Here is a 27,972-nt window from a genome sequence, read left to right as displayed (position 1 = left end):
CAGATCTTCAGTCATAGCAAACAAAAGCTAGGACTAAAAATTTCAACAAATAGTGTGAAAACTTGTGATATTACTTTCAATATATATATAATAGAATATCTATAATATATTGCTAATTTTAAAGATGCCAGTTTCGTCTATCTAGATCAGAATGTTTAGGTGTCAGCAAGAATGCCAATTAATAATATCAGAGATGTGTCAAGAACACTTACTCTTTCTTTTCTTACTTCCTCTCTTTCTCTTTTCCCCTCTTCCCCTCTCCCTCTAAAGAATAAAACTTATAAAGCTCTAAAACTTCTGTTTCACCAAAATATAATTAACAACAACAACAACAAGGTGTGTCCACTTTTGCAATAATATCACAGACAATAGAAAACGTAAAGTCTACAAAAAACTGGTCTTGCTCGTGCATATACAAATTTCGAAAAAAGGTCCCCGCTACCGATCACGTACCTGCTTTTTGCTTTTAAAGCATAATTAATTTAAAAGCATTTATGTTACATACATTTATGTAATATGTGTAGTGTATAAATACGTATGTGCTAAATAGAACAATTTTACATTCACGTGAAATATATATAATATCTCTCTCAAAACTGGTTTCCCCGATTGCGTATAAACATGGCATTCTTCCTTGCACCCTTCTTTTAATCGTGGATTTTTTCCCCTTTGTAGCTGACCAGCTACAATCACACAAAACGTTTTGGCAGCGCGCCTTATATTCGATATTTGCCCATTTGTTTTTTCTTTTTAAGTTTATAGTATCTTTAATCCGCTTTTGTGATGCTAAAATTAATTAGTTTCCTTCCCACCGCTGTCTGTTCTTTACATTAATAACATCTAACAGTTTAGCGTAATATTTTTAAGTGCAATAACTTTACTGACTGAAAATTATTATCATTACCCCATCGACTTGGAGAGTAACTAGACAGTAAACGTTAGAGAATAAACAATATATCGTTAATAAGTTAAACTAAATTGCACCTTCTTAAGAAGCGATAATAATGAGTCTCGCGTCTGAAATGTATCTGAGCCAGCAGTAACATATATTACAAATAACAATTTACTGTTAATCGCAATTATGACGCTTAAATATCATTATCAACCTAATAACTGGTATCATTCCATTTTTACATAGTATAATCGTAAGACTAGAAACGTCTTCGATAGAACAAAATTTCGCCACTTTTTAATTGGTAATCAAGATCATTTATTTCTCTATGAGCTTGTTTTTGCTTGCTATTGTCTCGTCTTTTTTATTATTTAAAATCAAGACTATGCGTTTCATATTTTACCATTTTTACGAAGGCTTTACATTATATATGGCATACAAACATATGGAAATACTCAGGCTGCGCTACCATGCTGTGTTTGTAGTGTCACGCAAGATATAATTAATAAATGGTTTAAGCTAATGAACTGTATTTCTTTCATATCCTTTTTTTAGCAATTATTAGGAAGAGCTTTTATCACGCGGGCAGTGCCCTGTAAAAATATACGTTCTCTCTATACAGAACTACGATATCAATGTATACAAGACCAGTTTATCCATATTCAATATTTTTCTTTCACCGCCATATACTTCTTCATTATTTATCAGGTATTCACAAGATTCCTTAATATTATACATATATTTGTTTTTTATTTCATTTTTTTTATAAAAATAGGATGACACTCTTGGTTTATACCTTTATACATTTCTTCCAATCGATATTTATCAATTCGACGCTATATATATATACATATATATATATACATATATATATACATATGTATATACGTATACATATCGATACCTTAACAAATTTTTTTTAAAACTGGTCTCTGCATACATTACAGGATCTACATATATACAGCACTGTTCAAAATCATCTCAAAAGCCACAAAGAGAGTAGAAAAAGGCATGAAATGATAATATTATTCATTTCAAATCCGTATTCAGTGTACCTTGACTTCTTTTTTTAGAGTTCTTTTTGCTATATAGTTTTCCGCGGCACACATTTTGCACACATACAGCTGCGTACATGACCAGATGTATTTTAAGTGTAAATTAATGAGCATGTGAGCATGAACATGTGTACATGTATATATGTGCGTGAGAGTGAGTGGGTGTATGTTTGTATATATGTGTGGGTACGCGCGCGTGCGCATATATATATATATATGTATATGTATATATATATATATATATATGTGTGTGTATATATATAATCTTTTTTTAAATATATTATCAATTTCTCTATCGAATAGATATCAATTATATTTCTATACATATCTACAAAAAACCTAATATAGAACTCTATTATCATTAATTAAACTCTCTATGAATTAATATGTATAATTGTCACAACAGGTCTAAAAAGTTTATCGTTATTTTAGTTTTAGTACGCGATATTGTTCTCCTTTTTTGTCATTGATGTTCCATGAACCACTTATAGTTGTATTCATGCCTTAACGTTGAGGAAGTAATTTTTTTCTTTCTTTTAACACTATTCTTCTATTATTGCTTGTTGCTTAGTGCTACTGAATTCATTTTGGCATATAGCGAGTTCTGAACCCTGAGCGACCGCCAATTTGTTTTCTTTTCTTTTACTCCCCTCCCTTTGCCTCAACACTTTTTTTTTCTTTTAAATAGAAATGCACCTGATAGATGTTTTTCTTCTAATATGACAGAACATATCGTGTTCTTCTCACTTTTTCATCTTAGATGCCTAACAATGGCGATAACTTCGATGCAAATCTTCATTAACGCTAATCTTATCCAAAAGACAACAGATTAATTATCAGCAACGCAAGATTTTAAATCCACAGTCTCGAAATCCATACCGAAGATAGAATTTTGAAAAGTTCACGTTTGAATATGGAAAAGAAAAATAGGAAACTTGTGATGCTATATACGTACATACAACCAAAGTATTCTTATATAATTTGCTTTAAATACCGCTTCCCTTCACTCCACTTTGGCCAATGCTTACGTCTTTTTTCAGGTGTGTTCGAATAATCATTCGAAGCTGAACGTTTTTTCAGCTTTGACGTACCATCGGACTTTGGCGTCGAGTTAATACCTTGTACGTGATGTGTCCTATTGTGATTGAGTGGTGTGGTAACACCTGCTAAATTTAAAAGCGCGTCCGCGCCTTCCGCTATCTTCCGTTGCTCATCGAAATCGGGATTTGTTTCCTTTCTTGGATATTTACTTGAAAAATAAACATGCGCAATTTATCATTTATAATATTATATTAATAAACAAAAACTGTTAATGATTACCTTTCTTGCTTGACTGAGGTAATACAACTGTAAGTATGATCTTCGCTGGAGCTCCTGGTAATTACAGGAACCAGAACCTCGGATTCCGGTACTTTCCGCTTACGATCTGCAATAAGATTGAATAAGTTATAAAATATTATGTTTTTTTAATAAGTTGATATCTTCTTTATCAGATACTTTGCCTTTATTATGATTTAAAATAATAGGTCCGTGTTTAAAAGAAAGCATAGCAGCTGCAGCTGCGTCTACATCGCTATCTACTTCAGTGTCTGTGTTGTCGGTAATGTTGCTCGATGCCAGTCTTTTGGAGAGATATGGGAAGAGGATAGGATCAGGTAGACGTGTACTAGTGTTCTTTTTTTGTGGTTTTTCAGGGGAAGACAAAGTTTGAGCAGTCGGAGGAGGAAAAGGAGCGCGAGATAATGCTTGTATCAGGTTTGGTCGATACTGGGCGTCTACCATCCATAGCGAACCTTTGCCCAAATTCTAAAAGAGAAAAAGTTTTTCTAAGTTTTTGCTTCTAGAAAGGAAACGATCTTTTTTCGTGCATATTATAATGTAACACTTACCGGTGCTTTCTCTACTTTACGAAAGCACTTATTTAGGCTTAGATTATGTCTAACAGAATTTTTCCATCCAGTTGGAGCATTCCTAAAATATGGAAAGTGATCCAAAATCCAAGCATATACTTCCTTGACTGGTAGAGCTTTTACAGGACTATCTTCAATAGCCATGAAAATTAAACAAGAAAATGAATATGGTGGTTTACTGTTTCTATGTAAGTGAGGATCATATGGTATATGAGTTGGGTGTTTGTTGCGATTTGAAACTGGCAGATTATTGTTGTTCAATGATATCTTCGTCTGATTGTTTTGCGAGGTACTATAATGATTTTTTACCGACTCCTGAAAGATTTGCATTGATTTTTGACTATTTTTATTCGAGTGTTGATAGTTTTGACTATTACCATGCGACGTCGTATTATTTATCTTGCTATTATTATCTGCTATGAAAATGCAAAAAAAGGACAAAATATTATATTTCATTAATATTATTACGATTATCAATTGAAAATTAAAACATATTGAAAGTTACCTGGACAATAGCCTTCATCCAAACTGGATACAGAATTGGTGTTTTCAGAAAAGTCTGCCATATCATCACAAACATTGTTATTCAAAACATTCTCATTCTTCATGTCTTTAGTGGGGTTTGAAATATCCAAACCCTTCAACAGATTCTGCTGATGAAGCCAGCTTAAGGAAGTCAGATCATCATCCGACTGACTATTTTTCTCAATGGACTTATCAGACATGGAAAGTTCATCAGTTGAATTTGTTTCAACGAAAGCACTTGCATTTTCTTTTTCTTTCATTGTGTATACTGTTTCTCCAAAATTGAAAACTTTCGTGCTACTTAGTCCTATGCCAGTTTCCACACCTGATGCATCTGGTCTATCTGGTGGCATATTGGGTCAAGTGCTTTCTTCGTCACTGTAAAACAAAATCAAATCATGAAATTCTCAAAGAAAAATCTATATATCTGAATTAGTTACTTTGAGAACTATTATCTACACCTATACATTACATTTTTAAAAATTATTTTTTTTATATTTTTTGTAACTAATTAGCTTATTAATATTTTGGGGGGAGGGGAGAAAGGATATTTAATTTGTGAAGCGGGGAAGAATTGATAAGCGTCGATGCTTCGGCAACGAAGTAAAAGAATACTATTACTAAGCAACAGCTTCTCGTAACCATAGCAACGTGCTCCTAGATACAATGGTATGCAAAAATTATTGGCCAGATAAATTTTTCACTTTATATTCAAAAAGCGATGTCCAAAAGAATTTTAAATAATATTGGGTATAAAGATATGATAAGCGAAAGAAAATAATATAGTACATAAACGTTATCACGTAATTATATAATTCTCCTTAACATTTTTTTAAATATTGTATTTGTACTTCAAAATGAAAAATCTATTTGGCCAGAGACGTTTGCACGGCACTATTGATAGTTATGAGGTAAAAACCAAATTTCCTCGATTAAGCGTCGCAAAAACCAATCTTATCTCTAATCGAAAACAAAACTATCACGAATTTTTTGTACAAAAAGAAATATAAATTTTCCTTTCTATTTATTACAGGAACTACAAATTATAATAAAAACATTCGTAAAGCATTGTATATTGTTATGTTAATGAATAACTGTGTAGTATCAAGCATGTAGTGTGAAAATACCAGTCACGTGCATCTGCACGAAACAAAATCCAATTTCGAAACCATATACACGGAACACGTATAACGTTTCGAATCATGATTTTCTACGTAAAAATGTACGAAATAATGAAGATATAAATGACAGCCCTACAGAATGTATAGAGAGGGTTTGTTTTAAATAAATGTCGGTTCGTTTTCTATTTTTGGTATCATATAGGAATACTATAATTACGGAAGGGATGCGTAGGCAGTGAAATTGAATTTCCGCGCATGTGACGCGCCTGTAGCCTCGAACCCAAAGTACCAACATCGTCATTTGTTTATCCACTAATAAGCGACAAAATGGCCGCGCTATTAAGAACACATTGCAATCGAAAATAAACTTTGTCATAACCAAAGAATCCTAAGACACTCGTCGCACTATCCACCGAGTTATCGATAGTTTTTCTATCATTTTCAACATATATCATTTCACAGAACTTTTTACGACGATAGTATACATTTAAATCATTTTTCAAAAAAATGGCGTCTATTCGGCGCTCTCTCTCCTTCTCCTTTTCTCAAAATGTTTCTTTTTCTTCTTGTTAACAGGATACCAAGATTAATTAAAGGATACTTTGAGAAGATTTCTTAAAATATGTATTTTTATGTTATGTGTAATTGATGGAAAAAAATTTGATACAGAAAATTTGTCTGTCGATACGTGGTACGCGATAAACAGATTTTGTCACAGACGTATTCGTTTTCAGATATCAAGCTCGCACCTGATCATAGTTTTGAAGTGGAAAATATTAAAGAGAAACGAGGCGAAGGTAGACAAGTCGTCGGTGAATCGATGAAACGGAAGGTGACAGTAAAAATTCAAGAACAAGCGAGACATGTCACTGCGTTACTTGTTGAATTCAAATATGGAGTTGATAATGATTACGAAACTGGAGCAAACATGAAAATGGCTACGGCATTGGTTGCACACGGTATCAACATCGCGTTTCGTAAATGATGCACTCCTCAAACGTTTACTATTACAATAGAAAAATTGTTATACGTATTAGGGAGACGAGATTTAAACGCGCTCAGAAAGTTCCTCTGCTAACCATATTTTATGTATTTTTACATACGCGTCATTTTTCAGGTCGTTAAATTTGAACAGGACCAAGTGCTCTTCACGAAACTTCTTGAATTAATAATCACTCTGCATAAAGTTCCCAGTGACTCCCGAATTTTCTTCAAATTCCACGGCGGAAACTAAATTAAAATATTTAAGAAATGAAACAGCGTTTTGCGTCTTTCTGTTTTTAATCTGCCATTCGATTATGGGACCGCGTTTAAATTTCGTTGAGCGGTGAATAAACACAAGAAACTGAACATTACGAGGTTTTTTAAAAACTCACGTATCGGAGTAGACAGACGGCAGTCTTCGTTGGTTTTCTAAAGACGGGCATCTCAAGCACACTCTACACAACACCCAGCTGATTGAGACGCCATATTTTGACGTCATCACGTGGTTACCGAAACATCTTATATCGCATCTTCAACATCGATTAATCGTATTTAATTAATTTCCCGCGAAAATATAATCTTCATTGCTACCATAAATACATCGCAAATATGGCGTTTGTTTCATATTATAAATTAGAAGTGATATGATGAAAATAAACATTTTAATTAAATCTAAAGAATTTATTTTGTTTTTTGTTACATTGCTGTTAGAGAGCATGTTCATTTATAAATTATAAAAGACTGTAACAGGTACGGGGTATATAATAAAAGGATAAATGCTTGTTTTGGAATCTAAAAACAGTCGCAGCCCAGTGCTGCAATAAGGACAACAATCTCAATTCATTTCGTCAACAAAGACGCTTGCCTTATTACATTATGCTTCTGCATGTACTGCTACATTGTACTGGACCACCTACCCTATTATTATAATTTTTTGCAATGGATTCTTTCATTTATCATACAGGGTTATCTTTCTAATATTATATTACTGCCATTCTCTGAAAACACATTTTATAAAAGAGACAGGTACACTCATGGCACAATTCATAGGAAACGCTTTTTTACAGTACTGTATTAAAATATTGATTTTTTTTCTTCTTTCTTCCACTCTTACAATGGCAAAGAATTTCAATATACTAAAGGTAAAGTAAAATTTACATAAACGTTTATGAATTGCAAGCAACTTGTACAAAATCTGAGAAAAAATATATCTTCATCGTTGAGGTATTTAATTCATTAATGTATATTGTGTAGATGGATCGATATTTCAAACAGATTAATGCTCTAGCAATGTTTCGTCAATGTTTCTTAGGCTATTTTTATGCACGAATCGCAAACCCGAACTGGATTATCCCATCCCCTATGCGGTACGGGTTTACGATGCTGCGAGCAATTTTGACATACTCCACGTCCACAGTCCCTACAATGATGTAAAGTAAGAGACAGGGAAAATTTTTGGTGGCATACACAACAATCAACGATTTCCGAGTCGGGGACCCAATAAGACGGTCGAACTGTATCCTTGATAAACACTGAAAAAATTAAAAGTACCAACATTAATATAAATATTTATCATTCTTTTTTCGAGGATATATATATATATATATCTTTTTTTACTTTTTGAATAGTTCAAAACAGAACCAACTGCACTGAGAGTAGACACCACTTGTTCAGTTACTTTCCTAGCGTTAACATCTTCCGAAAATTCAGTAGGTTCATCCTTATCATAACAGATATCACAGACTCGCACTGGTGTATGCCAATTTCTAGATGGGACACACTTCGTTTTAGACGAACACTGATCGCAGAAACCTTCACCACATGCTCGACAATGGTGTTTCGTATCAGTCAGGCCAAATGCCATTTTACACTTATGGCAGTTTTTAATTTCATTATTAGGTCTCCAATAAGTCGGAGCTACCTGATCTGCAACCCACGCCGAAAGAACTTTTGTCGGTTGCAACGAAACACTGGTTACAGCTTCAGTAAGGTACGATACACTGTCGATTACTTTTTGTGCTGTGTTTTGAGATGCAACTGAACTATTTGGCTGGAAAAAATAATTCATACCTTAAAAAAACACAAATTGGACATGAAGCTGGTATTACTTATGAATAATTCTCGTTATTTATATACCATGTTCCACACGTGCATAATCTCTGTACGAATAGCAGAATCTTCAGGGCTTTTGTTACCATACCAATACTGACGACTCCGATATATTTCTCCACAATTTGGACATTCTATCACATCTCCTGACCATGCATATTTAACTAATCCATACCAACTATTATCATTTTGAGTTTGAGTTCGTTTCATAACTTGTACTTCATTTCCATTAGTATAACATTTTTTACATATATATACTACGTTTTCATATTGATGCTGATATCGACACCTAATAGAATGTACATCAGTAGTATTTCTCTTAATACATACACATAAAATTGCAAATGATATTTACATATAAGACAGACCTGTTATTGCTACTATGAGGTTTTCCTTCTAAAAGATGTCCCATACTACTGTTGCATCTAGATCCACAGCTAAGACATTTAGTAGGACAAGTGAAATATTGATCGGGAAACAAAACAGAAAAATTCTCAATTTCTTCCGAAAATTTCTCGTTTAAAGTTTTTAATGTATTATAAACTAAATACGGCTTTCTGGCAGACCGCACAGTATTATTAGACAATTCTTTCTTAATAGCAGTCTGCAAAAGTTCATAATCAATCGTGAAATTTGCAGTTTGTATACCAACATATTTGATGGAACTAAATGCTTCTACTTCGAGCTTCATTTGAGCAAACCGTGTTCGAAGAGTGTCTTCTGCGTTTTCTATATCATCTGCCACAGAAAAAAAATATATATATATATATATTTGTTATGGAATAAATGCTTTAATCTTTTTGTTTTGTGTTGCGGATAAACTCTAATTTTGAAATTACTGTTAATCTGAGAATGTGGCAATATGTACTGTTGATCAGAGGTTTGGTGTATTTAGTCTCATGTAATATTATAATGCTTGGTCCCAGGGTACTCAAAGAGCCTTGAACTCCTTTTCTCTGTCCTATTGCTCGCAAGGCAGTTTGAAAATAATGGTTGTATGCTCTTGAAGCAGTACCAAGAAATGTAAATAAATCTCTATTCAGTTTGTCAGATTGTGTTCTATATACAACAATGTCAGATACAGCAAGGACTTTAAGTAATAGCCTTGTCCTTTCATTCTCATGAAAAGTAATTCCTAGAAAGTAAGGATAACAAAATCCATTATGTGCAAAATTAACTTTTATCATGCACTGTGCATATATAAATATTGTATAAATATAATACCTAACAAGCCTTCTGTGTCCAAACATATCACATTAAGAACTGGATCAAATGCAGCCCAAACACCTAATGTACATGAACTTTGATCATCCGAAGTGTGAAATACTTCCTTTCCTTTGAAGAATGTTTGATTCAATGTGTGACTCTTGCCATCACCGGCGTTTCCAAAAATCGACACCACTTTTACTTCAAGATCTTTACTGCATTTTAATTGTTCTATGAAGTGTTCCGCACTGTTAACTCTGAGGTATTCTTGCCCATCTATCAGTAAAAAACTTTTGGGTTGATTGCAATGACATTTCATATGTATATTTTTTATATCTACGGAATCATGGGCGGAATGGTATAAATCTTTGTCACAAATACATAAGAGATCGAGGCTTTTCATAATAGCAGGTCCAGTTGCTTCCAATTTTTGTTCATTCCAAAATGTACTCATGATGCGATTCAACAATGTTAGTCCTACAATATTGCAAATACTTGTTATTATTAAAAATTAAAAATGATCAAGATTGGTTTAAGATCAATATTTTGAGGTGATAAGAACGTGTTGGGTGATATTATCAAATTACCCCGACGTAGAACTTTAATAACGTTTACTTCGATACTGATTGTGCGTCGTATCAGATGCACGCGCGTGGAGCTCAGACGATGACTATACACTGAATACTATATACGTGCACTGCTATTGGCAACCGACTACGATGGACTAAGATCGACTACCCCGAAATTTTCCTCGGTTCCCTTTCTATAGGGTGCCGAGGTCCTCGGGGGAGAAAGTTTTCTTCCGAGGTGGGGATGGAAAGACCCGTAGACAATAGAACAATAAATTTTCCTTTCGAAGGTCCATGGGTCTTTTAGTAAGTCCCAGGATTTATTCTTTTACAATGACCTGTCCTCGGACGTCGTTTCGCAGGTCATGTGGCCAACACATGGGCTTCAACCCTGGAACTTTCTCTACGGCCATGGGCCGCTACAATTTAGTGGAATGAAAAATACAATAACTACAGTGTACACCACGAATAAAACGGCAAATTGTAAACTATTACAAATGTAACATATAAATAACTCGATATATAAATATAACACGTTATCGTACAATGATGGGTTGAGAAAAGAATAAAAGAATGTGTACATTCAATGTAATTCTATGATCAGTTAACTGCGCAAATTGATAGAAGACGCAATGGCGATCTTACCTATCAAAAATTCAACGATCTATCGGTATAATGGTCATATTTTTTTGGTATACACAACTGAAGACAAATTTTGAATAATTTCAGAAATTAATCAGTTGTTGACACCTCCATTTTGTGCAATTTGACTGCAGTAGGACTCAATCTTGACTCTCAATACCAACTGCAATAGGCAATTCTCTAAAAAAATCGTTTGACCTGTAATTGAAAGTGACTTCAAGGCTAACGTTCTGCGTTTTCTCTTCTATCTAGAAATGTATATTTCAGCTTTTTCCTTGCTCCATTGTGAAAACTACGAAACGTCAATAAATGAATGGATGGCGACATTCGTTACCTTGAAATTGAATTTTTCGGATGAACTTGTAAAACCACTCGTCATGCTGGGGAATATTTATTCTGTTTCAATTTTCATGATATAATTTACTTTTTTAATTGAATTCGTAAAACTTACTGATACAGATTTATCAATTCCATGAACTGCAAACAATGTCATCGTGCCTTCTCCTTTATAAAGGAGAGGGGATATATACTTAGTGATGGTTAGTGGTGGGAAATGTTTTTCCTCCGTGTGAGTTACACACTCACCCACACACGAATTGCGTTTCGTGACTCATGGCCAATAACAAAGTCTTCTTTTTCGCATTGATATGAGAATGTTTAACTTTGGTAATCTGAAAATTTTAGTTTTATTAGAATACGCGATTATTATAATGCAATCAAAAAATTACTATAATTTGAAAAAAGGCAATGAAAGTAAAATACAATGCTTATTGAAAAAATAACACCCCAAAATACGCTTGCAAATAAAAAATATACAAATTCTTATACTGAAGAAAATTCTTATCTCCGACATTATGTAGGCGGACTTATTGTAGTTTAAAATGTAATTTTTAACAGAATCTATGTTTAATCTTATAAAATTGTGTATAGATATTGGATTTTATTAACCTTACTATATATATAATAAAATCTTAAGAGCAATATGTAAAAAATGCAAGAAATTGATTTCAAAAAATTATAAATAAAAAGCAAGTTTTATATTTCATCTTCCTCAAATATATTTAAGAATGACATACACATAATTTACAGAAAAAAGAACAATGTAAAGACATAAATACTTTAAAAAATTAACATATATAAAAGTAAAAAATATTTATATTTATTGAATGCATTATTGGATTAAATTTTAGATAACGTAAAATGCAATATCTTCTTACGTTATATAATTTAAACAAATCTTTGCCGTTGATGTACTGCTATGTCAATGTGTAATGATCGAAAATATTATTGATTTACGGCAAATTACACTTTGGTATTGTTCATTAAGGTGACGCCGTTCACTTTTAAAATAGGCAGAGTTGAACGAAATTTTTAGATAATCGATTCTGTACGTTCGATTATCGAGTCCATACCGTTTAAAATATCGATACGGATTGATGAGGAAGTGCTGATAATACACCGCTTAGTAGACCGCTAAATCGTTGAGGTTGATTTTTCTGTTTCATTCGACAAAACATTGGTTTTACGTGGTTGATGCGTCATTTCGATTCTGCCCATCCCGATAGAATGAATGTCGGTGAAACCTAAAAGCTGGTGTCGGCACGTGTGTCATAATGTCACCGAAAGATTCGGTCGAGGAGCATTTAACGATACACTTTTCAATCTTGTACGAACGGCAGTGACCCACCCCAACAAAATTCGGTTTTGTCAAGCGAAATCACCGAACGATGGAAAACCATACACAGGATAATGCGATCAACATGAACGAAAGTGGTACGTTCGATACAACAGCACTTTCACAAAAATATCTTGCTTTGATTCATATTTAATGATATTTACAGTGATTCATCAAAGTATTTGAACATTTAACATAGAAAACATTTATGTATATATTGTATGTATTATGTAAAATATTTTGAAACATCATTAGCACTATGACGGAACAAAACTGTCATGATTATATTGATAATCTTTGAAACTAATTTGAAAACATGTATAAAATTTACAACATATTTACTGCTTTAGTATACATAGACATGATAGTGCATTCATAAAAATACTTCCCTGTGATTCGCATTTAATGATATCTACTAGTGACATATCAAAGTATTTCAACATTTATTTCGATACACCACAAAAATCTTTTATGTGTATATTGTATGCGTTATATAAAACATTTTGAAATATTATTAGCAGTATAATGAGGCACATATTATGATTATATTGGTAACATTTGAAACTAATTTGAAAATGCATATAATATTTACAAGACATTTATTATAAACACATGTGTAGTACAAAATTAATATTCTTGTTCATATTTATTAGTATAATTTTGTTTTTTGTATAAAAATTTTACCAACAAAATGTTTGTTGCAATTTAGAGGATTTGCAAGAAAAGGTAAATAGATTGGAGTCAGAGACCGTGAAAATGCGGGAGGAATTCAATGTTCAAAGAGCCAAGATGAAAGAACTGTTTCTTCAAAAAGAAGGTAAATCTAGTTGATGTTAATAAGCTTAATGATGACAACAACAATAAATTGTACGTTAAATAGTGTAAGTATTTCATTTGCAGAGGAATTGAAAAGAAGATTGCAAGATAACACATGTTTGCAAAAGGAGAATGCTAAGTTGAAAAATGAATTGGACGAAGCAAAGAGCCAATTGGTTGTAGCAGACTTGAAAGTTCAAAATGATATACTTATTGAGAAGAGAAAGGCACAAGAAGAAATAGCATCTTTACAGAGGGTTATACATGAAACAATGGAGGAATCTTCTTGTTCGCGCAAGCAGCTGGATACAGAATTGGCTAAATTAAAAATTACTCTCTCCAAATTACAAGAGGAGAATGCATTGATAAAGTCACAATTACCACGAGATCCACCTATAGATGGTCCACAGATATCACTCTCCACAGTAACAAAAACAATAGCTCGAAAAGTAGTTTCCCAACTAGGTGCAGATGCTCTATCTTTAGGTCCTGATAATCTTGAAGAAAGCATGAGGAAGGTAAAAAGATATGTACGTAAGCATAAAAATGTATGGTTTTTGAACTTTTCTGCAATGAGTTTTTATGGCACTGCATTCCGGAAAGTGTTCATAAATCATTTGAATGATATTATTATAAGATGTTTATTTTGTCACTTGTTTTTTCTTTTTCTTTTTACTCAACTTCACATAATGCAAATATTAGAAATTGTTGCTTTATAGGCGCAGGAAGATGCGGAAGTTTTACGCTCGCTGGTAGTGCCGCTCGAGGAAGAGATTAAAGCCTTAAAGGAAAAATTAAGAGCGACGGATGACGAACTCCAGAAGTGTAAAGAGATACAGTTGCAGAAAAAACAGCAGGAACCTGGTTCCTCTGAGTCAGTATGTGATATGTGTGCAAATTACGAAGCACAATTAGTTAAGATGCAGGCAGCTGCTAAAGAATTAGAGAAGCAGCAATTAGATTCTGAACGAATGTTACAAGTACAGAAAGAAGATTTAGCTAAGGAAGTAGAATTTAGAAAAGAGATGGAAGAAAAATGGAACGAAAAGAAAGAGGAGCATAAAATCAAAGTGGCAGAACTTACTGTTACCTCGCAAATGTTGCAGCAGACTTTAACCGAAGCGAAAAAAACTTTTGAACAAGTTCAGAGAAGCGTAAATGACGAACTTGTAAAATTAACACGTGGTCGAGAAGAAGTACAAAGACACCTTATCGCGTAAGAACATTTTTAATAATACTGTTACTTTTATCTCATTGTTCTTCCCGATTTTCAATGTAGATAAAGTAATGTCTTTTATCGTGACATTCCTGACAAAATTTTATTGAAAATCTAGTTGAATCTTTGCAGACTGCAAAAGGAAAATGAAAACTTGGTTGGTAAACATAGCAAGCATTCCCAGCAACTACAGAGTGAGAGTATTAATATGCCGAACAATGTTGAGGAATTGCACGTTAGCCTTTTAAAAATGAGAGAAGATTTGATCACAGCTAAAGTTGCTCAAGAAGTCGCGCAAGAGAAAGAAGAGACACTACGATACGAAGTGACCTTGCTTCATGAACAAATGGAACAGGAAAGTAGAGTAAAGGAACAAGAAATATTGGTATTAAAAAATGAAATTAGTGGTTTAAGGTAATACTACTTAATTTTTTAATATCCTAATTTTTTATAATTATAAGTTCTTCGTAATTTCAATAACAATATTCTATAGAACGCAGTTAGATAAATATGTACGAGATCATCGATCCCTTGCCGAGAGGGAAGAGAAGCTGGAACGATTAGAAAAACAATTAGATGCTGTTTTAAAAGAAAACAAACAAGCCGAGTTAAAAGTGGCTGAATTACGACAAAGAGTTACCAGTCTTCAACAAGAGCTAGATACTAGTGAAGCAGTGCAGAAAGATTTTGTTAGGTTGTCACAATCTTTACAGGTACAATAAAGAGTAAAAATGAACAATCTTAATGGATAAAAGATATTTACATCGTCATGGATTATAGGTACAACTAGAAAGAATTAGGCAAGCTGGTAGCGAAGTACGATGGCAACATGAAGAGGACATAGAAGAATGTCCTAGTTGTCATACTACATTCACGGTTACAAAGAAGAAGGTAATATTTGTAAATACCTAAACCCATATCTAAAGCCTGTAAATTTGTAAATACCTAAAGCCTCTGTATGCTAATAAAAATCTCTTGTTATAGGTGCATTGCCGCCATTGTGGCCATATATTTTGTCAGTCTTGCCTTTCACATATTGTGAAAAGTGGACCGAAACAAAGACCATCCAGAGTCTGTGATGTTTGCCATACGTTATTGGTACAAGATACAGCACCATATTTTAGCCAAGAACCACCACATACACCTGACTAAATATTCTAAAGAAAATCAGTCCAATAAGATGTGCAATATCAATTTGGTAATTTAATATGCCTGTGAATTTTAGAATATCAAGGGTTGTACTTTACAATATCATTGATTTGGTTAAGACATTCTGTTTTAACAACTTTTAGGAAGATATAGAGATAATATTAGTTCACCGGGGCTAGATATGATTCCTATTACCTGACAACTGGAGTGATAAAATAAATATCGTGTAAATACAAATTATGTACTACTTAATGTTTATTGTAATTTAAAAGATTAAAGCTTTTGAATGTATGTGAGTTATTCAAAAATTTGTGAATATTTATCTATCTTGTTATTGACATTATTAAAATAAGTCTTCACATAGAATTATGTTATACATTTAATTCATTGCCATTCGTCAGGTTACTAGCTTTGTTTTTCTGTATTAATACTTTCACATCCTAATATATCAAATGCAGACTAAATGTTAGTGTCCGGTGACATCACGTTGGTGAAGCGCAAATCGACCATTTACGTAAAGTTTACGAATTTGAAATTTTTTACTAAAAATTGCCGGTTATTGGTTAAAATGACTAGCAAATTTATGCGGACGGCAAGGTGTTTAGGAAGAAAAAAGAATTCATTTTTACGTTTATTTTAAAAGCACAAATCTGTACATATATTCCTGTTATATTAATTTTTTTAATTTATTATTCTGAAATCCAAAAAATTTATTTAGATTCGTCATTTATTACAATGTTTGTATAGGAACAAAATATCAATAAAAAGTAACAGTACATCACATATCACATATTTGATTTCACAAAATTTGTGAATAAAAAATACAATTAGATTTTACAAAAATAATTACAGTTATAGTTATCCGATAAACCAAGTAGTATCTGAGAATTTTTGTTTAATATCTTGTAAGTCATCTGAAATGTGTGTAAATCTTATAATGATAAACATGTTCTAAATGCTGCTGATAATTGATCTCGACGCAAAAACATTCAGCTCTAAACATTCTCGATTTTTTTTGCTAAAACTAGTCGTAAATGTAGTTAATACGTACAAAATGGTGAGGTACAAAGAAGAAACACGAAGTTCATGTGACTATGTTTGAAGAATCTTAACGATACTGCCCCAAATATATGATTCACGGTATCCTGGGTCATATAATGTAACTCGTGATTTCATTCATACTTTGGCCCGAGTTACTCCAACAAAGTTGGAATCAATTAAACGTCAATCGGCGAGACAGTGATTATTAAACATTAATATACAGCTATATTACATAGAAAAGAATGTTTCGATTATTTCTTTGATTGGTTGTGGCCGTCTTTTAGGATCAATCGTTGGTTCTTCTGATTCCAAGTGTTTATCTCTTAACATTTTCCAATTATTTAATATTGTTGCATATTTTAGAACCTTGGGGTATTCGTTCAGTTTTGTGTAAACGTTTAAAAGTCCATGATAATCATATTCTAGGCCACTATAGCTTTTACCGAACAATTTTAAACCTGATATGATAAAAGTTAATTAGAACGAATGACTAAGTATGAAAAAATTATATAACGCAGTGCACATACTAATTTCGATACTCCTATAATAAAGTTTCTCAGCGTCTCTGTATCGGTTCATGTGGTAATTATATAACGAAGCTAAGTGTCCTATACTCAATCCAACTTCGTGATCATCTGGTCCTAATAATTCTTCTTTAATACGTATAGCTTTAAGATGCATTGCTTCGGCTTCCTAAAATTAACGACAAAAATATGGTAGTAATGTCATAAACGTTTAATTAAATACATTTACGTGGAATATGTACCTTACATTTCCTCATGCTTTGATACACACGTCCCAAATTTCCATAATGTTTTGCTGTTTGTACGTTTCTTTCGCCGAATGCCTCTTTTGCCGATTGTAAAGCGGATAAATGAAGGCATTCAGCCTTGAATAGTAGATTTTGTTTCGACAATTGCGTCGATGTATTATCTAACGCTATTTCTTCGAGAATTAATGCATTTATTCTTTTTGCGCTTGCTAACAACAAATGATCCCCATGTAAAAGGTTTAACATTATGTCTATTGCTTTCTCAATGTGAACACTGTTCATTTAAAGTGAAATAAAATTGTATGACTATTTTAAAATTGTTAAGAGTGATAAGTAACGGAATCATTTACCTTGCTTCTGGAAATTCGCCAGACCTATACTCAAATACGTAAAGAGCATAAGCTAAATCCTCGTGCGCTAACGCAACGTGTAAATTCATTTTACCAAATATTTCTGTTCTAATAGCTAAAGCGTCCTACAACAAATAAAATGTTAAAAAATCGCGATGAAAGTTATATCGTATATAGAATCGTATCGATTCACATTACGAACGTACGAACCCTATAAAGGTTTACACTGTTGATTATGTTATCAAAGTTTAACCAGTAAAATCCATAATCTATAAGGACGTTACTGTACACTGGATGATCAACACCAAATACTTCTTTAGCAAGATATACAGCCTGCCTGATCAAAAGACCAGCTCTCTGAAACTCGCGTTTTAATACACACGATTTTGCCGCCTGCCTTAACACATCAACAGTAACACGCGCAGACAACGCTGGTTTCAACTCTTCAAGTGCTTCTATACTCCATCTAAATCATCATCAATTGTATAATTAGTAATAAACACGACGAAGTTTATAAAAGAAAAATGCAATATGTACCTGTAGGCCTCATCATACTCGCTTTTCATATAAAAAAGTATACTAAACTCAGTATATATAGCTGCATAATTGTAATCATTATACCCGGCCTCTTTTAATCGTTCTATTAACTCTATAGCAAGCTGATGTGTTTTTGCGGCTTGTAAAAATTCGCAATACGCTGCTTGTACGTGTAACAATCTAAATTTTTAAATGCTTATTACAAATTTATATAAATCTATGTAAACATAAATTAAATGTTTAGTTACCAAACATATCTTACTTTCTACAACATTCTAATGTTCTACACCAATTCTGAGGCGTAGAATTATTCGCAAGACATAATTGTTTGCATGCTAGCAACACCTGTTCGCTTTTAGCATACCAACCACCATCACTGAAAAATCCACCAATTCTTAAGCCTAGGTTTATTAATTTCTCATCTGCAGCTGGATTTTCACTAACATGGAGATAGCATACTGTGTAACTCATACTCAACTCTTCTTCAACTCGTATTTTATGATCTATAAGGCTCTGAAAAATTAATGGAAAAGAAAAGTAAACGTACACACAACTTTTAATCCATTTTCTCAATAAGAATAAAAAATTACCTGAAAGCTCTGTAGTAAATGTACACGACGGCTAGTGACTGTTAACATCTTGGAGAAAATTTCCAGATTGTTGAAGTCACACCCCAGTAAACATAATCTTTTTTCTTTGTACAACTGTAAAGCAAAAAAATCTCATAGATTATTTTTTTCATATAATTGCATTCATTCCTAACTTAAAAAGGGTGATGAATGAATGTTAGAAAATTTATAACAGATCTATTTTGCGATGAAATAATAGTGACGATTCGCACTATGAATATCTAATCAAAATTAATATATAGGAATAAAATTTCTATTGTATTATTAACAAAATTCTACAACGAAATGGACAAATGAATATATTTACTTTTACGCACTTGTCAGAAATGCAATTTCGCATGATTCATATGCGATTCGATATCCAACGCGAAATAAACGCAAAAAATTGATTGCAAAAAAATTGATTTGCTGTAGCGTAGAAGCACATACAATCAAAGAGTATCTCATATTTAACGAATCGTTCTACTGTTCCAGGAATCATTACGTTGCATTGTAAATATATGCAAAATATAAAAGCTAAGCATTAGCCATAGAGGTTAAACATATGACAAGTACAATTTCTGTAACCCCCTTTCTGTTAAATCATCGTAATTTATTTGCCGTCATTCCCCACAAATCCCAGCTAATTCTACAAAACCTTATCGTCATACCCAATGCCAAAATACATTTTTATCATCTACATATAGCTGTCATAATAAACAGTGTTATGATCGCTCAATCGAACACGTAACATCGTTTTACATATCTAAATCAAAAACTAAAATCATAAACAGAATGTATTGTTTTTTTCGAATAGAATAACAAAATAACTTTAGATAAATAAAAAAGTTCATGGTTAAGTTGGTGAAAAAAAGTGGACGTTTTATCAGTGGTTTGTGAGGCGTTTAAATGGAGAAAATGTTTTGACGTTTACCTGATAATAAACATCAAACAGGACATCGTTCGGTAGATCAGGAAGATACTTCCTCAGCCTTAGAAATTTATTCGCGATTGCCAACACGCTCGATTGGTAAAGAGTTTTCGGGGAAAAGACCGGTGGATTGTGTGTTTCGGCCATTTTCCTAGAGGCCTTCGATAATCACGAACGCGCACACAGCCGTAATAATTGCTGTCACGTCGTCTCCGTGCGCATATGCTGCCGCGGTGCTCCGCCATCCAACCACCAGCGACAACCCCCACTTAGAAACGATGGTAAAAGTAAGTGTCTAGCGCGCACCAGATAGCGAGATCGCGCTAATTCCTTTTTTTTCCTTTTTATACTTGTTGCTTACAGTGATTTCGCGATATTCTCCACGGATCAATTCCTAAACCGTTACACAGCAATCGAGCTTATTTTTTGTGCCAGGCGCGTTATCAGTTAAGATGCTCGACTCAAGAATTGCAAAGATTTTCTGAGCCAATTTGCTCATACTACGATCGTATGTATAGGGTAAGGTTTGGGTTATTTGATTCGGTTTGGGTTATTTGAATTTCAGTATTTTAAAATTCGACACTGTATTTTGTATAGAATAATTAAACTTATTGTACATTATAGGTAGATTGTGGATATTTATGCATCTTATTTGAAAGAACAAGAAGACTCACGAAAGTATTCGAACACTTGTCATGGAATTATTTTTATGAATATATTATATAGATTATATGGAATTTTTCGAAATTTCGTTAGTATTATAATTTGAAACCAATCTGAAAATGTATATGAAAGTCTTTGTAAGACACTTATTACAAATATAAACTTAGTGAAAAATTAGTATACATTATGAATAGTAGTCTTAAATATGCAATTAGTGCTAAAGTGATGATTCTACTATATATAGCAGGAAATTAATATAGTGAATAATTGTCTATTTAAATACTTTGGTGATTTTTGCGGCGAAAGTTCACCAATATAATCACTAATGAGATATGCTAATGAGATTTCAAAATGTTTTGTATAATATATACATACATAAAAAGGATTCTAGTATTGTTCGAATATGACAATGAAATAAATAAAATAACAGAAATTAAGTATACACATTCTACTGAATTATAATAATTGTAATTGAGATACTAATATTAACTGTACGAACTTGTTACCTTTTAATGTGTAATGGAAATATCCTCATGGAAAGTTATGGCTATCAAGCTGTCAATTTGTACAATATATTTCACCGTTTATCACGCCATTTATAACAAATTAAGTAGTCTGTTCTCAAACGTAAGTCGCTTAAAAATTTGTTCGCAACGGAATTTTGCAAATTAAAAGGCAAATTGTTTAACTTAACCAAAAATTCTAGCATTCAAATAATCCTACCTTACGCTATATTCGCATTAGAATTGAATCAATGTTACAAATCGATATTTCTTTTTTATAAGGATGTATATGCAATATATGATAGTATACATTAATAGAGAAGAAAACACGATGAATTTTGGAGGATTAACTTTTTGAAGAAGAATGATCGAAAAGATTAAACGTCGATGAAAAAGCGATAGTAAACATACATATATAGTTCAGAAAAAAGAGAGTCGATATTGTTGTGATCGTGAAAGAGGCTAATTAATGGCGCCAGCATTGGGCCATGTCTTCTTTGGCCCGGACTTCCTTTTCCAAAAATACGAGCTGCAGGATAAACGTCTAAGGTGATTCAACGTCGTCGTAATCTTTGGCACGGTGCAAAGTGGCTAAAAAACGGTAATCGGTTAAACGAGCAAGTGAAAGGAAATTGGCACGCGTACTGCCACCGATTGTGAAAGCTTCAATGTCAAATCGTATGCTTTTAATTGCATTAAAAATCGGATATCTCGCATTCGACGAATATTTCGAGTTATAGCGAATAACCAAACAAATCGGAACCTTTACTCAACATTGAATTGCTTTTTACAATTTTGTGCATTTGTATATTTAGACGCGCGCGCGCGTATTGCGAAATACGTAATTATAACCTTGCATTCCATCGAATGCTTGTACGAGTGATTTCATTACCAACAATTAACATGTTGCTCCTATTAGTTGGCAATCGCGCGCAAATCTGCCGGTAAAGTCGTTTCTATACACGTGGCTATTGTGCACACGTTCCGTACTAATTCTATGCGTGTGCATTTATACACATATGTATATGCACGTGTATTCATTTATTGTGCCATGTATGTACATATGTATCTCGAAAAGTTCGTATGCCTTGAAAAGAAATTTATATTCGTCAAAACACTGCGATATACGGTTCACGAAAACATTCGGACACTTGCAGAAATATTTCGTGAATATATCATTCGTGTTGTACGGAACATTTTGAAATTTCATTGGCATTGTATATAATGAGATTTCTATATACATTTTCAGATTGATATCAAATTTGATCAGTATAATTAGCATATATAATTAGTAGACTCCTAATTTTTATGCAATTTTATATTTCAACATAACTAAAGAAGTGGAACCTACATGAGAATTTCTTTGTCCCATTAAATGTTATAATGCCTCGCTTTGAATATTTTTTACATTTCACTTTTTACACTTTTGCGTATTATGTACATTTTGTACATTTATGTACCTTCAAATTATAGTAAATAGTATGAGCTACCATCTTTTCAAGACACGCGTTTCAAACTACGTTTTTAAAAAGCAAACTTTTATAGAAGAGAATATTTTTAATAAGGGATACGATACAAATTTTAAAACGTTTTATTGAAATAATAAATAAAAATTCTATTTGTTACGTCCGGTGACTCTACGTTTTTTTTTTTTTTTTAATTTATTTATTTACATTTTACAATTTGTCCAGTAGGACATTTGGTAAAATGTTATAGCTTAGTGATATAGTAATATAACATGTGGATGGTTACCCCCAGTGGGATACCATCTTCGAATGTGACTCTACGTAAACCAGAATCCATCCCTCGGTCGAGGCGGCTACTAGCTGTGCAAATATAATAGTCACACTGCAGTAATCCTAAAAAACCCTCATAAAACTGGTCATTTTTTTTCCGTTAGGGCCCTCCATTGTTATAAAATACATTCAGGTCGAGACGTTCCTTAGGATTATTGTTTCATCAGGTAGAAAAAGGGTCGGTCAGGTTTCCTCGTGTTCAATGGTCATTTTCTTCTGTAAGCGACCAGTACTGGGGCGACCAATACCCAGCAATAATTTTCCTTTGCGACAGCATTGTCACCGAACTTCAGTCAATATCTCTTGACTAGTTTTTTAGCCTTAGACCATTTGTCATTTGTTTAACTTATTGTTAATTTGTTGCCTTAGTCATTTGTTTAACTTTTTGTTAACTTGTTGCCTTAGTCATTTGTTTAATTTATATCTATACGCACTGAGCGTAACTGCCTACAAAATTGTTGGAATAAAGTGTATATTGTTTATACATATATGTATATATAATTTATATAATATGTGTATATATAATTTAGAAGTGTAAAAATGTATATAACATGTAAAAATATATAAAATATTTAAAATAAATTTCTCATTATAATATTTAGTGACTGGAACAAATTTTTGTATAGGTTATATTTCATTAGTTAAACTCACAAAAATATAAAATTGCATAAACATTTGACAGACAGAGACCTATATTGACTTTATTTTTAGAGGTATTTTCGATAGTGCACAAAGTGCACAGAATGGAAGAGGAATGCCCCCAGAAGAATAGAAGAGACGAGACAATGATGCAGACTACGGTCACGGGACCGAATACCTCAACGGATAACGTTTGCGACAATGGAGCACGTGTTTCCTGTCAAGAAGAGTTCACGTGTTCTCTGTATATCTCGCGTGCCGTCGGACCTCAAGGTCAAGTACAAGGAATACCAGGTGGCAAATTGCCTACTTCTTTATTTAGCGTATCCTCCGCTTGCATAAGTGGCCACATGTACATTTATAATATACAATGTGCCTAAAATTTGCACAGTAGTTGCAAGAAGTATTTAGACACCATTATATTTACTACAGAATTTACTTTGGCTTACCAAAGTATTTAAGCATTCTATGTTCATATTGCATGTGTTATACATTTTGAAATTTTATTAGCACTGCAACGAGACTATCATGATTATATTGGTCAAATTTCAGACCAATCTGAAAATGTACCTAAAAATTACAAGATATTTGCAATAAATATATTAAGTATATAATAAATGTTAAAAATGGTCGAGATTTATTAATATAACGGATCGTTTAAATACTTTTGTGGTCCCTGTAAAATAAATGCTTAGACTAAATATCTTGTAATTTTTATATACATTTTCACATTTATTTCAAACTTGACCAATATAGTGAATTTTCAAAATGTTTCACATAACACGCATTATATATTTATAAAAGATGTCTACAACTTTGCCTGCACATATACTAATTAATTATATCTAAATAATTAAATTTCATATCGTTTGATTGTACTGTCATATACCTGCAAAAATTTAATACTGTAAAAATGATATTTATTGGTAAATAAGAATACGTGCAAATACTTTTTGCAGACATTGTATGTTTTTTTTTTCTTCGATACGACAACTGAAAATATGCAATCGGTATACTGTTACGTCAGAGTGTGTCAGTTCTACCTCGTGTTTTAGAAATGCTTCTCAAAGCATGCTGCAATAAAGAAATAGTTTTACGATATTAGTCCCCCTTGACGGCAGATGTTTAGATCTTGTTAGAGTTGACGAATAAGTTATGCCAGGTGGCGAGCTGCTACGTTCCAATCTAGAAGATGTGATCCGCGCGTCCGATCCATTGGCAGCCTGGCACGTGTCTGAAACACCGTGTGGCCTGATTGCGGCGTTCACACGCGAAGCTGACGCAGAGAAACTGTTGCAGCGTGGCGATTTGGCGCGTATTTTCGAAGGACCCGTACAAGTAGATACAATAGATGCAGTAGATGTATATATGTTCCTAGTTAGCGATACTCTACTCTATGTTAACAAAAATCGATGGGTAATGCAACAGTATAGTTAACGTGTTCATTACTGCTCGAATTTATTATTCTATTACTTATAAATAGATTATGAATTCGTTTATACGTTTATAGAAAATTTAATGAAATGTACAGAATACAGATAGTAGTATACAAAAATATAAAGAAATGACCAGGTTATAACGTTCTTCTTTACAAATTCGCATAAATATACGTAATGTATAAATAATTGACATACATTGTGCATCGTCATATTTTATTTCTATATTGTTTACATAATTGATGAAAATTTAATCAAATATTCGACATCGTGTATATATCGTGAAACTATGTGCCCTTTTATTGAATTTAACGTGAAGCGAACGTGTTATATTTAAAGATATAAAGAAATATATACATATACAATACGTAAGCTCGTAATTCTTCTAATTTTTTTAATAATTATCCAGGTATAAAATTTTGATATCACATTTTTCTCTCCGTACTGAAGAGTAACTATGCAAATGTACAAATTCAACAGTAAATTGCGTATGAAATTACCATATAAATGTTACTTCGCGTTGTAATCGGCCGCTTTCCTCTTCGCTTTCTCTTATGCAAGAAAATGAGATAATCGAGCTTGCACAACGTAGGCTTGTCTCACCAAATCTCTGATCGCTTAGGCGATGTTATGAATATTTTATTTGCATATTTATTCCTTTCTCCTCTTTCATTCCTGTCTTTTGCATTCTTTTCAATTAATTATAATGTTTCTTTTTTTCAATCAGGTGGCTCGATTCTCAGCAAAGGACTCTCGTTATAGACAGGCGGTTCTTCTTCGTGATGTACCCTGGGCCATTCCACTGCAAGATATTAACTCCGCGCTGACGAAACAGGGAATCACGACAGGAAGCGTTGAACGTTGGCGACAATATATACGCGTCGAGGTAATTACCTCGCTGGCGAAATGCTGACACGAAAAAGGAAGAGAAAATACATAGATTTTCGTTAAAAGCCCCGTAATCTTAATCAGCCACGTCGTACGATAATTCGGTTAATTTAAACATTAGACGTTAGTTCGATGCCACGATGATCTGTGAAATGATCATTAAATAACTTTCAGTATAAATATTTTAAAGCAATTTTGATTATATTTTAAAGCTATTTATTGCAATAATTGAAACGATCATCGAATAGATATTTAATGAGAAAATATAGATTTTTATAGACAACATTATATAACTTCACATATAAAGTATATATACATATATATAATTTTGTTTATTGCAATAAATAAATCACAGAGAAGCAATACCTCAACGATTCCTTTCATAAATATCTAAGAGAGACAGCAAGGAAGTTGTGTCGTCTAGTCATTAGCAAGATAAAATCGGAACTGATTAAAATATTCTTCTCAGGTGCTGGACGCCGGGCATTACGAGCTATTGTTGCGTCAAGGACTGGACTTCTTCGGTGCGGCTCGATTCAGTGCCATTCCAGAACGTTGGTGGCGCGGAGGAACCGGAAATGCCGGTGGACCGCTGCAGGCAGGACCGGGAATAGTCAGCAACTTTCTTGAGACATCCAACTTCCAAACGGGAGATGGTGTTCTTCAGTGTTATCGGTGCCAGGGTTTCTGGCACATGGCTGCCAACTGTAGACATCTGCCACGTTGCGTTCGATGCGGAGAGCCTCACAGCGTTGAGTTTTGCCCCAGGCCTCGAAACAATCCTATCTGCTGTCATTGTTCCGGCCCTCATCATGCCGGTAGACATATTTCCTTGTGCGTTAAACGAGGCTACTCGATGATCACTTCGTCCAATAAATATTAGGAACTGATATATGAAGGCCACAGATGAAAAACACATTTCCTACCTTTCAAAAAATAATCTTGAGAGACATAAAAATAGCCTGTGGATGTTTATACAGTTTAATATCTTTATGAATATAATTGGATAAAATGGAGAATTCTAAGTAGAATTTAGAGAAAAGGAATGTAAGATGCTAAGCGTGATAACGAGTACCTTGAATATTTTGTATATTTTTACATATTGCATAAATTTTGACACTTTTGAACTTTTCATAAATGCATAAACATCCTTATTGTAAGCATTAGACGGGAAAATTACGCCTGGTCGAAGTCTAAGATGTGCATATGTGCGTACATTTCCTTCTTTTTTTGTCTTTGTCGTAACGTTTCTTAATTTACTGTTCAATACCCTGCTTCATGTATATATATTGGCGCTATTTGTTATTAACTTTGACAATAGATATAAAATATGCAATCTATGCAAACTATTCAGATCGTCGAGTAGTTAATGAGTTCATTAACATTACACTGCTGATCATATATCTGTTCAATGTATTCATACATTTCCAATTCCAGGCTACCGACAATGTCCGGTTCGGCAGCAACTTTCGAACGCTACGCCTATTAGTATCACGCTGAGCACTACCCGGATTGGAAACCAGTACCCGGTGAACGCGGCTTCCAAGACGAACGCGTCCGCTCACGAGCAGCAGCCCTTGAAATCGAGTCAATCTTAACGAGAAATTACCGCATATCAATGTATCGATTCTGTCCATACATTGACCTTAAGCTCTCGTAAATTGCACGTTTATCGATATTTATAGGTGTGCTACGGTCAGCTACAGAGTTTCCAAACTCGCGTTCAATTCTTAAATGAAAGAAACTAACGTACCAATGAACATTCTTTTCTATCTTTTTTACATGTATTTTTAACGATGTTTTTATAACTTTTAATCGACGTATAATTACTCTCGTGGAATCATTTAAATTGAAGATAATAAATCCATTAGAAAAATAGCAACTTTCTAATTGAAGATCACACGGGAAAAATATGATAAGTCCATTTTTGTTTATCTTA

General features: G+C 33.2%; 5 protein-coding genes and 1 long non-coding RNA gene across 21 annotated transcripts; 2 read left to right on the top strand and 4 right to left on the bottom strand.

Annotated features, from left to right (window-relative positions):
• Window positions 1–2,419: 2,419 nt before the first annotated feature.
• LOC117213476 (forkhead box protein N3-like) lies at window positions 2,420–7,006 on the bottom strand. Of its 4 annotated transcripts, none has more exons than XM_033458848.1 (6): window positions 6,880–7,006; window positions 4,363–4,760; window positions 3,837–4,273; window positions 3,450–3,753; window positions 3,268–3,373; window positions 2,420–3,196 (listed from the first exon to the last, which is right to left on the bottom strand). In XM_033458848.1, the coding sequence occupies exons 2-6, from the start codon at window positions 4,733–4,735 to the stop codon at window positions 2,920–2,922; spliced, it is 1,497 nt and encodes a 498-aa protein (XP_033314739.1). In that variant the 5' UTR covers window positions 4,736–4,760; window positions 6,880–7,006; the 3' UTR covers window positions 2,420–2,919. The 4 variants fall into 4 exon arrangements, with proteins under 4 accessions (XP_033314739.1, XP_033314763.1, XP_033314747.1 ...); XM_033458872.1 differs by having other exon boundaries at window positions 3,837–4,270; XM_033458856.1 differs by lacking the exon at window positions 6,880–7,006 and adding an exon at window positions 6,607–6,733.
• A 428-nt stretch (window positions 7,007–7,434) lies between these two features.
• Window positions 7,435–11,588, bottom strand: LOC117212344 (zinc finger FYVE domain-containing protein 1-like). 3 transcript variants are annotated; one of them, XM_033457113.1, is made up of 9 exons: window positions 11,465–11,573; window positions 11,348–11,393; window positions 11,017–11,211; window positions 9,821–10,279; window positions 9,465–9,731; window positions 8,965–9,334; window positions 8,624–8,885; window positions 8,105–8,537; window positions 7,435–8,019 (listed from the first exon to the last, which is right to left on the bottom strand). In XM_033457113.1, the coding sequence occupies exons 4-9, from the start codon at window positions 10,254–10,256 to the stop codon at window positions 7,796–7,798; spliced, it is 1,992 nt and encodes a 663-aa protein (XP_033313004.1). In that variant the 5' UTR covers window positions 10,257–10,279; window positions 11,017–11,211; window positions 11,348–11,393; window positions 11,465–11,573; the 3' UTR covers window positions 7,435–7,795. The 3 variants fall into 3 exon arrangements, with proteins under 3 accessions (XP_033313004.1, XP_033312996.1, XP_033313010.1); XM_033457105.1 differs by adding an exon at window positions 10,390–10,790 and having other exon boundaries at window positions 11,348–11,569; XM_033457119.1 differs by lacking the exon at window positions 11,348–11,393 and having other exon boundaries at window positions 11,017–11,193; window positions 11,465–11,588.
• Window positions 11,589–12,415: 827 nt separating this feature from the next.
• Window positions 12,416–16,235, top strand: LOC117214225 (rab GTPase-binding effector protein 1-like). Of its 3 annotated transcripts, none has more exons than XM_033460143.1 (9): window positions 12,416–12,786; window positions 13,398–13,505; window positions 13,589–14,022; window positions 14,224–14,720; window positions 14,853–15,134; window positions 15,214–15,433; window positions 15,501–15,611; window positions 15,705–15,918; window positions 16,013–16,235. In XM_033460143.1, exons 1-8 carry the CDS (start codon window positions 12,741–12,743, stop codon window positions 15,870–15,872), a joined length of 1,866 nt encoding a protein of 621 aa, XP_033316034.1. In that variant the 5' UTR covers window positions 12,416–12,740; the 3' UTR covers window positions 15,873–15,918; window positions 16,013–16,235. The 3 variants fall into 3 exon arrangements, with proteins under 3 accessions (XP_033316034.1, XP_033316027.1, XP_033316040.1); XM_033460136.1 differs by having other exon boundaries at window positions 12,417–12,786; window positions 13,589–14,034; XM_033460149.1 differs by lacking the exon at window positions 12,416–12,786 and having other exon boundaries at window positions 13,569–14,034.
• A 310-nt stretch (window positions 16,236–16,545) lies between these two features.
• LOC117214245 (amyloid protein-binding protein 2) lies at window positions 16,546–20,328 on the bottom strand. Of its 3 annotated transcripts, XR_004488824.1 has the most exons (10): window positions 20,112–20,328; window positions 19,160–19,273; window positions 18,832–19,082; window positions 18,570–18,749; window positions 18,243–18,498; window positions 18,033–18,157; window positions 17,677–17,956; window positions 17,438–17,603; window positions 16,921–17,368; window positions 16,546–16,783 (listed from the first exon to the last, which is right to left on the bottom strand). XR_004488824.1 is itself a non-coding variant. In XM_033460161.1 (9 exons), exons 1-9 carry the CDS (start codon window positions 20,253–20,255, stop codon window positions 17,139–17,141), a joined length of 1,746 nt encoding a protein of 581 aa, XP_033316052.1. In that variant the 5' UTR covers window positions 20,256–20,328; the 3' UTR covers window positions 16,546–17,138. The 3 variants fall into 3 exon arrangements, 2 of the variants coding, with proteins under 2 accessions (XP_033316052.1, XP_033316068.1); XM_033460161.1 differs by having other exon boundaries at window positions 16,546–17,368; XM_033460177.1 differs by lacking the exon at window positions 20,112–20,328 and adding an exon at window positions 19,516–19,538 and having other exon boundaries at window positions 16,546–17,368.
• Window positions 20,265–27,911, top strand: LOC117214259. 7 transcript variants are annotated; one of them, XM_033460220.1, is made up of 8 exons: window positions 20,265–20,395; window positions 20,472–20,616; window positions 21,557–21,823; window positions 23,782–24,003; window positions 24,872–25,047; window positions 25,873–26,031; window positions 26,503–26,851; window positions 27,471–27,911. In XM_033460220.1, exons 4-8 carry the CDS (start codon window positions 23,814–23,816, stop codon window positions 27,629–27,631), a joined length of 1,035 nt encoding a protein of 344 aa, XP_033316111.1. In that variant the 5' UTR covers window positions 20,265–20,395; window positions 20,472–20,616; window positions 21,557–21,823; window positions 23,782–23,813; the 3' UTR covers window positions 27,632–27,911. The 7 variants fall into 7 exon arrangements, with proteins under 7 accessions (XP_033316111.1, XP_033316149.1, XP_033316093.1 ...); XM_033460258.1 differs by lacking the exon at window positions 20,265–20,395 and having other exon boundaries at window positions 20,408–20,616; window positions 23,782–23,982; XM_033460202.1 differs by lacking the exon at window positions 20,265–20,395 and having other exon boundaries at window positions 20,408–20,616.
• On the bottom strand, window positions 25,151–26,507 carry LOC117214307. The gene is made up of 2 exons (XR_004488832.1): window positions 26,400–26,507; window positions 25,151–26,178 (listed from the first exon to the last, which is right to left on the bottom strand). It is a non-coding gene; the product is annotated as an uncharacterized LOC117214307 (long non-coding RNA).
• Window positions 27,912–27,972: the final 61 nt, after the last annotated feature.

The sequence above is a fragment of the Bombus bifarius genome, unplaced genomic scaffold (genome assembly GCF_011952205.1).
Source record: "Bombus bifarius isolate JDL3187 unplaced genomic scaffold, Bbif_JDL3187 scf7180000007970, whole genome shotgun sequence".
NCBI classification, from domain to species: domain Eukaryota; kingdom Metazoa; phylum Arthropoda; class Insecta; order Hymenoptera; family Apidae; genus Bombus; species Bombus bifarius.
This window is presented reverse-complemented; position numbering and strand designations above follow the sequence as displayed.

Coding starts and splice junctions, on each gene's coding strand:
- LOC117213476 (XM_033458848.1), bottom strand. CDS start 4,735: ATGCCACCAGATAGACCAGATGCATCAGGTGTGGAAACTGGCATAGGA. Junction 3,374..3,449: donor TATTTTAAATCATAATAAAG/GCAAAGTATCTG, acceptor ATCTTATTGCAG/ATCGTAAGCGGAAAGTACCG. Junction 3,197..3,267: donor ACCTCAGTCAAGCAAGAAAG/GTAATCATTAAC, acceptor TTATTTTTCAAG/TAAATATCCAAGAAAGGAAA.
- LOC117212344 (XM_033457119.1), bottom strand. CDS start 10,256: ATGAGTACATTTTGGAATGAACAAAAATTGGAAGCAACTGGACCTGCT. Junction 9,732..9,820: donor GGACACAGAAGGCTTGTTAG/GTATTATATTTA, acceptor CTTACTTTCTAG/GAATTACTTTTCATGAGAAT. Junction 8,886..8,964: donor CCTCATAGTAGCAATAACAG/GTCTGTCTTATA, acceptor ACATTCTATTAG/GTGTCGATATCAGCATCAAT.
- LOC117214259 (XM_033460220.1), top strand. CDS start 23,814: ATGGAAGAGGAATGCCCCCAGAAGAATAGAAGAGACGAGACAATGATG. Junction 26,032..26,502: donor GACAATATATACGCGTCGAG/GTAATTACCTCG, acceptor TATTCTTCTCAG/GTGCTGGACGCCGGGCATTA. Junction 26,852..27,470: donor TTCCGGCCCTCATCATGCCG/GTAGACATATTT, acceptor TTCCAATTCCAG/GCTACCGACAATGTCCGGTT.
- LOC117214245 (XM_033460161.1), bottom strand. CDS start 20,255: ATGGCCGAAACACACAATCCACCGGTCTTTTCCCCGAAAACTCTTTAC. Junction 19,083..19,159: donor ATTTACTACAGAGCTTTCAG/GTAATTTTTTAT, acceptor TTAATTTTTCAG/AGCCTTATAGATCATAAAAT. Junction 17,957..18,032: donor GGCGAATTTCCAGAAGCAAG/GTAAATGATTCC, acceptor TTAAATGAACAG/TGTTCACATTGAGAAAGCAA.
- LOC117214225 (XM_033460136.1), top strand. CDS start 12,741: ATGGAAAACCATACACAGGATAATGCGATCAACATGAACGAAAGTG. Junction 14,721..14,852: donor GTACAAAGACACCTTATCGC/GTAAGAACATTT, acceptor GAATCTTTGCAG/ACTGCAAAAGGAAAATGAAA. Junction 15,612..15,704: donor TCACGGTTACAAAGAAGAAG/GTAATATTTGTA, acceptor CTCTTGTTATAG/GTGCATTGCCGCCATTGTGG.